Source organism: Eucyclogobius newberryi, unplaced genomic scaffold, assembly GCF_026437365.1.
Source record: "Eucyclogobius newberryi isolate DKJ021-1_F unplaced genomic scaffold, fEucNew1.0.hap1 SCAF_1, whole genome shotgun sequence".
Classification (NCBI taxonomy): Eukaryota; Metazoa; Chordata; class Actinopteri; order Gobiiformes; family Gobiidae; genus Eucyclogobius; species Eucyclogobius newberryi.
In genome coordinates this window covers 16216875-16231874 of record NW_027315723.1, presented here as the reverse complement: position 1 = coordinate 16231874, position 15000 = coordinate 16216875, and the positions used below count along the sequence as shown (strand labels likewise).

At 46.1% G+C, this 15000-nt stretch overlaps 1 protein-coding gene across 1 annotated transcript in view; it reads left to right on the top strand.

The window, feature by feature from the left end:
* Positions 1 to 12320, top strand: part of gpr180 (G protein-coupled receptor 180) — a 15824-nt gene extending 3504 nt beyond the window's left edge. Inside the window, exons 3-10 of the mRNA XM_072439097.1 lie at positions 7978 to 8072; positions 8861 to 8966; positions 9066 to 9246; positions 9682 to 9731; positions 10201 to 10355; positions 10984 to 11181; positions 11546 to 11623; positions 11919 to 12320. Coding sequence (XP_072295198.1) covers positions 7978 to 8072; positions 8861 to 8966; positions 9066 to 9246; positions 9682 to 9731; positions 10201 to 10355; positions 10984 to 11181; positions 11546 to 11623; positions 11919 to 12074 — 1019 coding nt within the window. The 3' untranslated portion in view covers positions 12075 to 12320. The remainder of the gene's footprint in view (positions 1 to 7977; positions 8073 to 8860; positions 8967 to 9065; positions 9247 to 9681; positions 9732 to 10200; positions 10356 to 10983; positions 11182 to 11545; positions 11624 to 11918) is intronic.
* The last annotated feature ends 2680 nt before the right edge of the window (positions 12321 to 15000 follow it).

Below are 15000 nucleotides of genomic sequence, written 5' to 3'. Positions count from 1 at the left end.
ACACTCGCTCACACACTCGCTCACACACTTGTTCACACACTCGCTCCTTCACACACTCGCTCACTCACTCGTTCACTCACTTGTTCACACACTCCTTCTCACACTCACTCCTTCACACACTCGCTCCTTCACACACTCGCTCCTTCACACACTCGCTCACTCACTCGTTCACACACTCGCTCCTTCACACACTCGCTCACTCACTCGTTCACACACTCGTTCACACACTCGCTCCTTCACACACTCGCTCACTCACTCGTTCACACACTCGTTCACACACTCGTTCACACACTCACTCCTTCACACACTCGCTCGTTCACACACTCGCTCCTTCACACACTCGCTCACTCACTCGTTCACTCACTCGTTCACTCACTCGTTCACTCACTCGTTCACTCACTCGTTCACACACTCGTTCACACACTCACTCCTTCACACACTCGCTCCTTCACACACTCGCTCACTCACTCGCTCACTCACTCGCTCACTCACTCGCTCACTCACTCCTTCACACACTCGCTCCTTTACACACTCGCTCACTCACTCGCTCACTCACTCGTTCACACACTCGCTCCTTCACACACTCGCTCACTCACTCGTTCACACACTCGTTCACACACTCGCTCCTTCACACACTCGCTCACTCACTCGTTCACACACTCGTTCACACACTCACTCCTTCACACACTCGCTCCTTCACACACTCGCTCACTCACTCGTTCACACACTCGCTCCTTCACACACTCGCTCGTTCACACACTCGCTCCTTCACACACTCGCTCACTCACTCACTCGTTCACACGCTCACTCCTTCACACACTCGCTCACTCGCTCACTCACTCACTCGTTCACACACTCGCTCACTCACTCCTTCACACACTTGCTCACTCACTCGCTCACTCACTCGTTCACACACTCGCTCACTCACTCGTTCACACACTCGTTCACACACTCACTCCTTCACACACTCGCTCACTCACTCACTCGTTAACACACTCACTCCTTTACACACTCGCTCACTCACTCGTTCACACACTCGTTCACACACTCACTCCTTTACACACTCGCTCACTCACTCGTTCACACACTCGTTCACACACTCGTTCACACACTCGTTCACACGCTCACTCCTTCACACACAAGTAAAGTTGTGTTTATTAATGGTCTTAAAATGTGTTTTTATTCTTATAAATTAATCACTCACTCACTCACTCAATCAATCGTTCACACACTCGCTATACTCACTCGTTCACACACTCACTCCTTTACACACTCGCTCACTCACTCGTTCACACACTCACTCCTTTACACACTCGCTCACTCACTCGTTCACACACTCGTTCACACACTCGTTCACACACTCGTTCACACGCTCACTCCTTCACACACTCGCTCACTCGCTCACTCACTCACTCGTTCACACACTCGCTCACTCACTCCTTCACACACTTGCTCACTCACTCGCTCACTCACTCGTTCACACACTCGCTCACTCACTCGTTCACACACTCGTTCACACACTCACTCCTTCACACACTCGCTCACTCACTCACTCGTTAACACACTCACTCCTTTACACACTCGCTCACTCACTCGTTCACACACTCGTTCACACACTCACTCCTTTACACACTCGCTCACTCACTCGTTCACACACTCGTTCACACACTCGTTCACACACTCGTTCACACGCTCACTCCTTCACACACTCGCTCACTCACTCACTCGTTCACACACTCGCTCACTCACTCCTTCACACACTTGCTCACTCACTCGCTCACTCACTCGTTCACACACTCGCTCACTCACTCGTTCACACACTCGTTCACACACTCACTCCTTCACACACTCGCTCACTCACTCACTCACTCACTCGTTCACACACTCGTTAACACACTCACTCCTTCACACACTCGCTCCTTCACACACTCGCTCACACACTTGTTCACACACTCGCTCCTTCACACACTCGCTCACTCACTCGTTCACTCACTTGTTCACACACTCCTTCACACCCTCACTCCTTCACACACTCGCTCCTTCACACACTCGCTCCTTCACACACTCGCTATACTCACTCGTTCACACACTCACTCCTTTACACATTCGCTCACTCACTCGTTCACACACTCGTTCACACACTCACTCCTTTACACACTCGCTCACTCACTCGTTCACACACTCGTTCACACACTCGTTCACACACTCGTTCACACGCTCAGTCCTTCACACACTCGCTCACTCGCTCACTCACTCACTCGTTCACACACTCGCTCACTCACTCCTTCACACACTTGCTCACTCACTCGCTCACTCACTCGTTCACACACTCGCTCACTCACTCGTTCACACACTCGTTCACACACTCACTCCTTCACACACTCGCTCACTCACTCACTCACTCACTCGTTAACACACTCACTCCTTCACACACTCGCTCCTTCACTCGCTCGCTCACTCACTTGTTCACACACTCGCTCCTTCACACACTCGCTCACACACTCGCTCACACACTTGTTCACACACTCGCTCCTTCACACACTCGCTCACTCACTCGTTCACTCACTTGTTCACACACTCCTTCTCACACTCACTCCTTCACACACTCGCTCCTTCACACACTCGCTCCTTCACACACTCGCTCACTCACTCGTTCACACACTCGCTCCTTCACACACTCGCTCACTCACTCGTTCACACACTCGTTCACACACTCGCTCCTTCACACACTCGCTCACTCACTCGTTCACACACTCGTTCACACACTCGTTCACACACTCACTCCTTCACACACTCGCTCGTTCACACACTCGCTCCTTCACACACTCGCTCACTCACTCGTTCACTCACTCGTTCACTCACTCGTTCACTCACTCGTTCACTCACTCGTTCACACACTCGTTCACACACTCACTCCTTCACACACTCGCTCCTTCACACACTCGCTCACTCACTCGCTCACTCACTCGCTCACTCACTCGCTCACTCACTCCTTCACACACTCGCTCCTTTACACACTCGCTCACTCACTCGCTCACTCACTCGTTCACACACTCGCTCCTTCACACACTCGCTCACTCACTCGTTCACACACTCGTTCACACACTCGCTCCTTCACACACTCGCTCACTCACTCGTTCACACACTCGTTCACACACTCACTCCTTCACACACTCGCTCCTTCACACACTCGCTCACTCACTCGTTCACACACTCGCTCCTTCACACACTCGCTCGTTCACACACTCGCTCCTTCACACACTCGCTCACTCACTCACTCGTTCACACGCTCACTCCTTCACACACTCGCTCACTCGCTCACTCACTCACTCGTTCACACACTCGCTCACTCACTCCTTCACACACTTGCTCACTCACTCGCTCACTCACTCGTTCACACACTCGCTCACTCACTCGTTCACACACTCGTTCACACACTCACTCCTTCACACACTCGCTCACTCACTCACTCGTTAACACACTCACTCCTTTACACACTCGCTCACTCACTCGTTCACACACTCGTTCACACACTCACTCCTTTACACACTCGCTCACTCACTCGTTCACACACTCGTTCACACACTCGTTCACACACTCGTTCACACGCTCACTCCTTCACACACTCGCTCACTCACTCGTTCACACACTCGCTAACTCACTCCTTCACACACTTGCTCACTCACTCGCTCACTCACTCGTTCACACACTCGCTCACTCACTCGTTCACACACTCGTTCACACACTCACTCCTTCACACACTCGCTCACTCACTCACTCGTTCACACACTCGTTAACACACTCACTCCTTCACACACTCGCTCCTTCACACACTCGCTCGCTCACTCACTTGTTCACACACTCGCTCCTTCACACACTCGCTCACTCACTTGTTCACACACTCACTCCTTTACACACTCGCTCACTCACTCGTTCACACACTCGTTCACACGCTCACTCCTTCACACACTCGCTCACTCGCTCACTCACTCACTCGTTCACACACTCGCTCACTCACTCCTTCACACACTTGCTCACTCACTCGCTCACTCACTCGTTCACACACTCGCTCACTCACTCGTTCACACACTCGTTCACACACTCACTCCTTCACACACTCGCTCACTCACTCACTCACTCGTTCACACACTCGTTAACACACTCACTCCTTCACACACTCGCTCCTTCACACACTCGCTCGCTCACTCACTTGTTCACACACTCGCTCCTTCACACACTCGCTCACACACTCGCTCACACACTTGTTCACACACTCGCTCCTTCACACACTCGCTCACTCACTTGTTCACTCACTTGTTCACACACTCCTTCACACCCTCACTCCTTCACACACTCGCTCCTTCACACACTCGCTCCTTCACACACTCGCTATACTCACTCGTTCACACACTCACTCCTTTACACACTCGCTCACTCACTCGTTCACACACTCGTTCACACAGTCACTCCTTTACACACTCGCTCACTCACTCGTTCACACACTCGTTCACACACTCACTCCTTTACACACTCGCTCACTCACTCGTTCACACACTCGTTCACACACTCGTTCACACGCTCACTCCTTCACACACTCGCTCACTCGCTCACTCACTCACTCGTTCACACACTCGCTCACTCGCTCACTCACTCACTCGTTCACACACTCGCTCACTCACTCCTTCACACACTTGCTCACTCACTCGCTCACTCACTCGTTCACACACTCGCTCACTCACTCGTTCACACACTCGTTCACACACTCACTCCTTCACACACTCGCTCACTCACTCACTCACTCACTCGTTAACACACTCACTCCTTCACACACTCGCTCCTTCACTCGCTCGCTCACTCACTTGTTCACACACTCGCTCCTTCACACACTCGCTCACACACTCGCTCACACACTTGTTCACACACTCGCTCCTTCACACACTCGCTCACTCACTCGTTCACTCACTTGTTCACACACTCCTTCACACACTCACTCCTTCACACACTCGCTCCTTCACACACTCGCTCACTCACTCGCTCACTCACTCGTTCACACACTCGCTCCTTCACACACTCGCTCACTCACTCGTTCACACACTCGTTCACACACTCGCTCCTTCACACACTCGCTCACTCACTCGTTCACACACTCGTTCACACACTCGTTCACACACTCACTCCTTCACACACTCGCTCGTTCACACACTCGCTCCTTCACACACTCGCTCACTCACTCGTTCACTCACTCGTTCACTCACTCGTTCACACACTCACTCCTTCACACACTCGCTCCTTCACACACTCGCTCACTCACTCGCTCACTCACTCGCTCACTCACTCCTTCACACACTCGCTCCTTTACACACTCGCTCACTCACTCGTTCACACACTCGCTCCTTCACACACTCGCTCACTCACTCGTTCACACACTCGTTCACACACTCGCTCCTTCACACACTCGCTCACTCACTCGTTCACACACTCGTTCACACACTCACTCCTTCACACACTCGCTCCTTCACACACTCGCTCACTCGCTCACTCACTCACTCGTTCACACACTCGCTCCTTCACACACTCGCTCACTCGCTCCTTCACACACTCGCTCACTCACTCGTTCACTCACTCCTTCACACACTCGCTCCTTCACACACTCGCTCACTCACTCGCTCACTCACTCGTTCACACACTCGCTCCTTCACACACTCGCTCACTCACTCGTTCACACACTCGTTCACACACTCGCTCCTTCACATACTCGCTCACTCACTCGCTCACTCACTCGTTCACACACTCGCTCCTTCACACACTCGCTCACTCACTCGTTCACACACTCGCTCCTTCACACACTCGCTCACTCACTCACTCGTTCACACACTCGTTCACACACTCGCTCCTTCACACACTCACTCACTCGTTCACTCACTCGTTCACACACTCGCTCCTTCACACACTCGCTCACTCACTCACTCACGCGTTCACTCACTCGATCACACACTCGCTCCTTCACACACTCGCTCACTCACTCACTCACTCGTTCACACACTCGCTCCTTCACACACTCGCTCCTTCACACACTCGCTCACTCACTCACTCACTCACTCACTCACTCGTTCACACACTCGTTCACACACTCGCTCCTTCACACACTCGCTCACTCACTCGTTCACTCACTCGTTCACACACTCGCTCCTTCACACACTCGCTCACTCACTCACTCGTTCACTCACTCGTTCACACACTCGCTCCTTCACACACTCGCTCACTCACTCACTCGTTCACTCACTCGTTCACACACTCGCTCCTTCACACACTCGCTCACTCACTCACTCGTTCACACACTCGTTCACACACTCGCTCCTTCACACACTCGCTCACTCACTCGTTCACACACTCGCTCCTTCACACACTCGCTCACTCACTCACTCACGCGTTCACTCACTCGTTCACACACTCGCTCCTTCACACACTCGCTCACTCACTCACTCACTCGTTCACACACTCGTTCACACACTCGCTCCTTCACACACTCGCTCACTCACTCGTTCACTCACTCGTTCACACACTCGCTCCTTCACACACTCGCTCACTCACTCACTCGTTCACACACTCGTTCACACACTCGCTCCTTCACACACTCGCTCACTCACTCACTCACTCGTTCACACACTCGCTCCTTCACACACTCGCTCACTCACTCACTCACTCGTTCACTCACTCGTTCACACACTCGCTCCTTCACACACTCGCTCACTCACTCACTCACTCGTTCACACACTCGCTCCTTCACACACTCGCTCACTCACTCACTCACTCGTTCACTCACTCGCTCCTTCACACACTCGCTCACTCACTCACTCATTCACTCACTCGCCCGTTCAGTTTTAATTATTCACTGAAAATATACTTAATATTCTAATTTATATCTTCAAAAAACATGCAATATTATCTTTTTTTTTATATAAATTTCCTATATCTTATCTCTATTATATTACATGTACTTCGATACAACTACTTACTACTCTGCTACTGCTACACCTAATACTATTATTTCTGTTTTGAAACATTGCTTTTATAATTGCATCTGGACTTGTGGCAAGATATGCAACGATGATTTACTATATGACTACTACTAGTCTACTACTGCTACTGCTCCTTAGTACTACTTACTACTACTAGTATTACAGTCTATAGTCTGCCCCCCTGGCCTCATACTAGATCCATATATTTAAGCTTTGAAAGCAAAATAGTTATTGTTTTATATGCACTGGTAACATGAGAAGACGAGGTGAACAATGAGGCTATAAATTATTCAACAAGGTTGAGACTGCTGCAAATCTCAATATAGTGCAAGCTCTTTGGATAAAAGGATATTGTTTTGATCTTTTTCTTTTTTTAATCATATTTTGTCTTGTTCATGTCAACGCCTCTGTTAACCTACACAATTTAGGGAGCAAAGCAAGAATAAAATAATACTTTAGACCAGCAATCCCCAACCTTTTCCTCACATGGACCGGTACTATCACTTTTTTTTCAGGGACCGGTTGAAGGGGCAGAGCCGGTAACAACAGCGTAACATGTGTACAAACCCTTCTATAACATTTCATTTAAAATAGCTTATTACTTTGCTGTTTATTAGATTCAATTAATTGGCTCTATTTTCGTGGTAAAACACACATAGAATATAGGGACATACAGACAAACAGACTATAAAACAGAAATAATAATACATAGTAAAACATGGGTTAGATTTCCCTCTGGGGGCCGGTAGCAGATGGCCTCTGGCCCGGTTTTTGGCCCCGGCCCGGTGGTTGGGGACCCCTTCTTTAGGCCATCCAATTTAAAGCTTGAACGTCTGTTTAGTATAGTATTTTTGTCCTTTATGGCATATTTTCCCTCTTCGCTTCATAAACCCTGGCAAAGGTCTTTTGTATATTTGAATGTGCATCAGTTTTATTTGTTTCTTTTTGCCTCCTGTAGTTTACCTGAAACACGATGAGCACAATCAGACCATCCCACGACAGTCTTCACCCACTTTATGGCACGTCCTGTACGCGGACAGATACACCTGTCAGGTAAAATATACCCACAATGTTATTGTGAGGGTCTAACACTATTTGCTCTGTGAAAACAGCCACTACTGGTTCAGGTGAACAGAAGTCATTAATAATTGGTGGAAGCATTTATTTCAAAAGTGCACTATGTAACTTTTCTGGTGGAGAGTCACGACCTGCTTGTTACCATTAGTGCTGTATAATTAATCCAATTCTAATCAAGTTTAAGATTACATTATTAAGTATTTTTTGGCCCGTAGGCTTTATTAGACAAGACATCTGAGTGTGAAATGGGGATGAGAGAATTAAGGACATGCAGTAAACTGTCAGAGTCGGGATTCGACCTCACACATATGTGCTGCCGCCTTAACCACTCAACCACAGGGCATCACAAGAGAGCATGTGACACCACAAGGCAAGCTCGTTTATTGTAAAAATGTATGTTTTTTAAAATGTAATATTGAAATATCTGTTATTGCATAACAGCAGGATAGACACATTTTATGCCCATACTGTGAAACATTCTGGACCAAGGTTTAACATCACCACGGGCAAAGTTACATAGTGCATTAAAGTATCTAATTGTTTATTGTTTGTTATCAACATTGTTGTGTCATTGTCAAAATTGCTATCAAGAATCAAAATCAAGTTTGAAATGTAAGTAATGTGTGTGGTGTAGAGCAGGGGTTCTTAACCTATATGACCTCAAGGCCCCACATTTTCTGCACAAAGTGAGCCCTACTTTGTGCCCTGGCCCTGTGGTTAACAATCTTGTTATTTCTCCTCTTTTCCTGTCTGTTGTTCATCAGGAGTCAGCGACCCTCCCGTCTCACCCTGACGTCCACTTCACAATCCTCACGTTTAACCCGGACTCAGCTGGAAACCCACTGGACCATTTCAGCTCTGAGGAAGTTGGTGAGAAAAGAACATTTACTTTCAATATACTGTTTTGATTGCCCTGGCACATGCATTGTACATATTTGTAAACTATTGCTTTTACTTGTTTGTCCCCAGGTCTGCACAGTTTCTACTTCCTGCTGCTCTTGGCGTACTTTGTGGCCTGTTGTATTTACGTCCAGCCACTGTTCCAGGCTCTGAAGAAAGGCGGGCCCATGCACACGGTCCTCAGAGTCCTCACTGTGGCTTTGGGTTTACAGGGGCTCTCTGCTCTCTGCAACTACATACACCTCTCCAGGTAAAGAGTCAGCTTTAGTCCTGTTTAGTCCTGTCTAGACTTGGTTCACTCCTGGTTTAGTTTTGGTTTAGAAAAAGATTCCGGCCCTGGTTGAGTCCTTGTTCAGTCCTGTTTTAGACCTCAGAGCGTTCCAGATGAATGAATAAGCATTAAATAAGCATTATAGGAATGCCTCTAACATGTGAAATAACAGAATATTGTTGAAATTAACCTGTAGCAAATGTTTACATTGTTTAAGTGGTGTTTAACCTCTCAGATCCACTTTGGGGATGATTGACCTTGTTGTAATACGTAACAGTTGATCGTATGCCTGGAATGCACCATTAGACCTGATTTAAACCTGGCATTTTGGCTTTAGCCCTAGATCAAGTGGCGATTAGGTCATGATTGTTATTTTGATTTTCTATTTGATGAAAATGTTGGTTCTTGTTTCAGATATTCAAGAGATGGCGTTGGCTTTCCTCTGATGGGCAGCCTGGCAGAGTGTATGAACCAATCATCTTTCCACATTTATATATAGCTTAAAACATAAAATAAGCAGTTATAGACTGTATAGTTCTGTGCAGTCTGCAGCTAATAATAAAGTATTTTACACAGATGTAACCGTATTTTATCTTTTGTAAACCTGGATGTAAGAGCCTAAAGCAGCGCTCTGTTTGACTGAGCTTTGGTGATCCAAGTTTCATATAGACTTCTGCAACAAGCTGTTCTAAAGTCACGCACACGTTTGAAGATTAATGTATGTGAATATTTTATAATTAGGGAGAGCTAGGAAATTTGTTTTACGGTTTGAAAATCAGGAACCTCATCCTTAACCTCATGTCCTCTTTCACCAAATCGTTATTTAGTATATACTGCAATATGACATGCAGCCAATGTGAGCTTAGACCTGGCTTAGTCCTGGGTTAGTTAAGGTTTTAGTCCTTTACATAATAGTACTGCTTTTTCTTTCAGTGTGGGACATGATTGCGCAGGTCTCCATGCTGTATACGCTCCTCAGTCTGTGTATGGGCTGGACTCTGTCTCGGAGGAAGCCCCAGTCCAGACCTCTGCAGTGGGAGCAGACGCCCACCTCCACTGCACTCGCTGTGGGAGCCGTCCTCACACAGGTACAAGACACTTTAAGGATTCATAATAGTATCACATCAATAATGCGCATGGAACAGTAGAGATGGCAAAGGCTTTGACTAATAAAATAAGTGTATTTTGATAATCGTTAACTACTACTGGAAGCCTTCAGTCACCATATTGGGTAAAAAAAGATTTTATTTTAATGTACAAGAGCAATCATCCATTGACCAGCTGGCAACTATAATATTGTTACAGCAACTAAAAACTAAAAAAAAAAAGAATTTAAAAAGAGATGTTAAATTAAAAAAAGAGAAGAAACTGTCCAAACAATTTCTGCACTTTTGTTGTTAATTTTACAGTTCATTTACTTTTTGTGCAATATTTCAATCTCAACCAAAACGTGTACAGGCACATTTTAGCACATTTGTGATGAATTACAATAATATAATGTAACGCCTTTCAAGACACAACATACAAGGCGAGGTCAAGTGTCTTGCCTAAGGTCATAACAACCGTTTGTGCCACTCCTTTAGCCAGTATTACCTGAATCAAACATTCATAATGTTTGTAGAGATCGCTTACCCCTATTGTTCAAACATTACTTTTCTGACCTTTTGTGATATCCTCCATTTGTATTATATTCTGTGTTTACTTGTACATTCCCAGGGCATTTTGCTGTTGTGGGAGCAGATCTCTGAGGCAGACAGTGAACACCACAGTTTCCACGCTCAGAGGAGTCTCCCTGGGGTGCTGCTGCTGCTCCTTAAGGTGCTGCTGGCTCTTGTCTTGGCTTCAATCCTGTATCAGATCATCTCCACTGAACGCAGCACCCTAAAACGGGATTTCTACCTCAGCTTCACCAAGGTCTGGCAGACAGGGTCCTACTATGTGGAATATATTAGTTAGATGTGGCTTTACTGCAGTGTAAGATACTGCGATGATGTTTATGATCACCATTAGTTTTACTCAGATGATAGATTAGACACATGTAGCCTGCCCAAAGAAACGCTTGGACAAGTTATTTTACAATGAAAATAATAACTTATGTAAAGCCACAAAAACGTAATTTGAATCCTATTTGGCACTGTCGTGACTGAACCGATTTCAAAATGGTTCACAATATAGTCTTTATTGACATTAATGGTGCACTATGTGATTTTTAACACCAGTAAAGTTACCTAGTGCACCATACAAAAACCTTTAGAAAGACATTTGTTCTTGGTTTCAGGGCTGTTTCCTGTGGCTCCTGTGTCATCCAGCGCTCGTCTTCATGTCGTCTGTTTTTAACGAGCATCAGAAAGAAAAGGTCATGACAAAATATGTGCGAAATGTTATATAATTTTTCAAAATAATTTACTTTGGTTAATGATTCAATTCCATGTTTTTAAGACACAAAAAATGTGGCACATGTAAAATATAGTCCTGTACATAATACAGAATATAACTAATAGAAATAGAGATATATCTGAATTGAATATGAATAAAAATAGGAATTAATTTACTGGTAAGTTGTATTCATAGTATAAATAATTGAGACACATTTTTAACTTGAATCCTCATTGATTGTGTTCACAAATATATTTCTCTGTTTTGTTTTCCAGGTGGTCACAATAGGTGTAATACTTTGCCAGTCTATATCTGTAGTTATTCTTTATCAACTTTTCCTCTCAAGATCTTTATATTGGGAAGTGTCCTCCCTCTCTTCAGTATCTCTGCCTCTAACGATGTCCCAGACCAACCGTAGGGGGCGCTATTGAACTGTATGAAAACAAATCTTCAGGGTGACCTGCCAAGGTACTGTTTTGGAACCACAAGATATTGCTACCTCAGATTAATAGTACCAAGATTATTAGCAATGGACTATAAATCTTGCAAGACGTTTGAAATAAATATGTTCTTAATTATCAAAAAGGGATCAAAAAGAGAGAGGAGGAGTGCAAATGAATGGTATTTAATTTTGAAAACTTGGACTGGTAGAAAAAGTCAAAGTTTTGTTATTTTGGACGATTCAAATTTGGCATTAAAAGTTGCATTTATATAGAAATATGTATTAGTTGGGACTGTACTTTTAGGTTGTGTAAAGTTTCATGGGCCTTAGTAGATAGTAAATGCTAAACCAGGACTAACCCAGGACTACATTTCGGCAAAACTAACCAGGACTACAACAAAAAGAAAAATCCAGACTAAACCTGGACAACGTCGGATTGAATGTCAGATTTAATTGGGACCAGACTAGGTTAACCCACTCAAATTTGATCAAATCCATATATTTTAATGGGGTATAAACTTAGCCAAAACAAAACTAGGACTTGTAACAGGACAAGAGACAGGTTTTGTCAAAACTCAGTTTGTTAACCCTGAAAAGATTGTTTCAACTCAGAGTTTTCAGTTTCAGGGTAAGTCGCTCTGTGGTCTGGTTGGGGCAGGTTCTGATCCTGATCTTAACCAGAGTCTGCTCCTGAGGGAGCGCTCTGATTGGACGGTTCACTTTATCAATCACACTTGCTGTTTCTCGCACTGAACATTTCTGGACTGAGATGTCTGATGTTTTTTCCAGGGATCTGCTGTAGCCACTCCTCTAGTTTGGGGGTCACTGCCCCGAGTGCTCAGATGACCACGGGCTCCACTTTTGCCTTCACCTTCCACGCCTTCTCCAGCTCCTCTCTGAGCCCTTGGTATTTCTCCAGTTTCTTGTGTTCCTTTTTCCTGATGTTTCCATCACTTGGTATTGCCACCTTGGGTCTTGTCTGGTGTGGTAGATCTGGGCCTCTATTGTCTTGGTGCTCAGGGCCTGCTCCTGTGCTGCCATAATCAGGGCCTCTGTGCTGTCCTTCAATTACGGCTCACTTGAGCCTTTGGTCGAATTTTGTTATATCAGTCACTTCAGTTATGTTCCGGTGGTACATCCCATGTGTGGACTTGTCCTCCCATGATGCTCCCTCCAGCACCTCATCATCCTCTGTTCCCCAGTGTCTGAGACATTCACTGAGCACGTCATCTGTAGGAGCCTTGTCCTTGATGTACTTGTGGATCTTGGGCGTTTCGTCCTGAATAGTGGCTCTCACACTCAGTAGTCCCCGGCCTCCTTCCTTACAGCTAGTGTACAGTCTCAGGGTGCTGGATTTGGGATGGAACCCTCCATGCATGGTCATGGTCAGGAGCTTTTGTGTCTTAAAGATGCCATAACATGCTTTTTTTCACGTTTCGTAGTCTATCCTAAGTGTATAATTGATAATAATGAGAGTTGTGCAACACCCTTAACATAATAGTTAAGAAATATCACCCAGACCTTGGACCCCCTCACCAACCCGGAAATGCAGACGGCTTGGTTTGATATTCGCCCCCACCCTTGCGAAGAGCGATCTGGCTCCCCCGCCCAGCCCGTGACGTAGTCTCAGAGCGCGTGTGTGCCCCGCCCACCCGTGACGTAGTGTGTCCCCCACAGCTGTCTGCTCCGCGCTGCGCCGCTCCTGCCGCGCGAATGAGTGAGAAACGATAGAACTTGAGATCAACACTACTTTGAGACTAAATAAATCTGGTGTTTATTCTACAGCGTGCGCAGAACAGATATATCTATATCTATATCTATATCTATATCTATATATATATATATATATATATATATATATATATATATATATATATATATATATATATATATATATATATATCTCTATATATATATATATATATATATATATCTATATATATCCCGTGAGGCGGGAGGGGGGGTGGAGAGGGGGGAGTGGGAGGGTGAGGAGGGATGATGACGCGTGCTTGCCCTTATGACGCGGTCTTGCCCCACCGCCCGTCAGTTTGGAGATTCGAGGAAAGGAGATAGTCTGTAATAGAGCTAAAAACTGCGGGAATCAATCAAAAAAACACTGAAAAGTCGATTTTGCATGTTATGGGACCTTTAACCTCTGTGGTCTGTAACTCCTCCTTTGGCCACCTTTTTATTCCTGCAGGGTATCGGATCATTGGCAGGGCGTAGCTGTTTATTGCCCGGGACTTGTTCTTACAATCTTACTGGCTTCTGAGGACTTGCCTCACTCGTTGTAGGTATTTGGCCGTAGCCCAACCTCTTTGAGGTTGCCACTTGCCTGTGGTATGTGTGTTCCAAGCTACTTGTAACCATCCTCAATGTCTGTTATTGTTCCTTCTTTGAGTGAAATCCTTTCTTTTCTTTTTACCTTCCCTCTCTTAGTCACAATCCGACTACATTTCTCAAGCCCGAATGAGATCCCAATGTCAGCGCTGTAGATCCTGGTGGTGTGGATCAGTGAGTTGATGTTTCGCTCACCGCATACAGCTTGATTTCATCCATGTAGAGGAGGTGACTGATGGTGGCCCCGTTCCTGAGTCAGTCTTGTTGATTATTTGGCTGAAGGGGTTCAGCTCTATGCTGAACAGCAGTGGAGACAGCGCTTCTCCTTGGTATATGCCACATTTGATGGACACGTGTGCTAGTGGTTTACCATTGGTCTCAAGGGTTGAGATTGCATTGAAGGCTATTGATTTTGTACATCTGCAAGCATTCAGTGATCCATGTGTGTGGCATTGAGTCGCTTTCTTGTAATCAATCCAGGCCGTACACAGATTGGTGTGTCGGTTTTGGAGTCTTGAGCGACTGTTCTGTCAACCACGAGTTTGCTCCTCTGGTGTCTTTGCCGATGCCCTTCT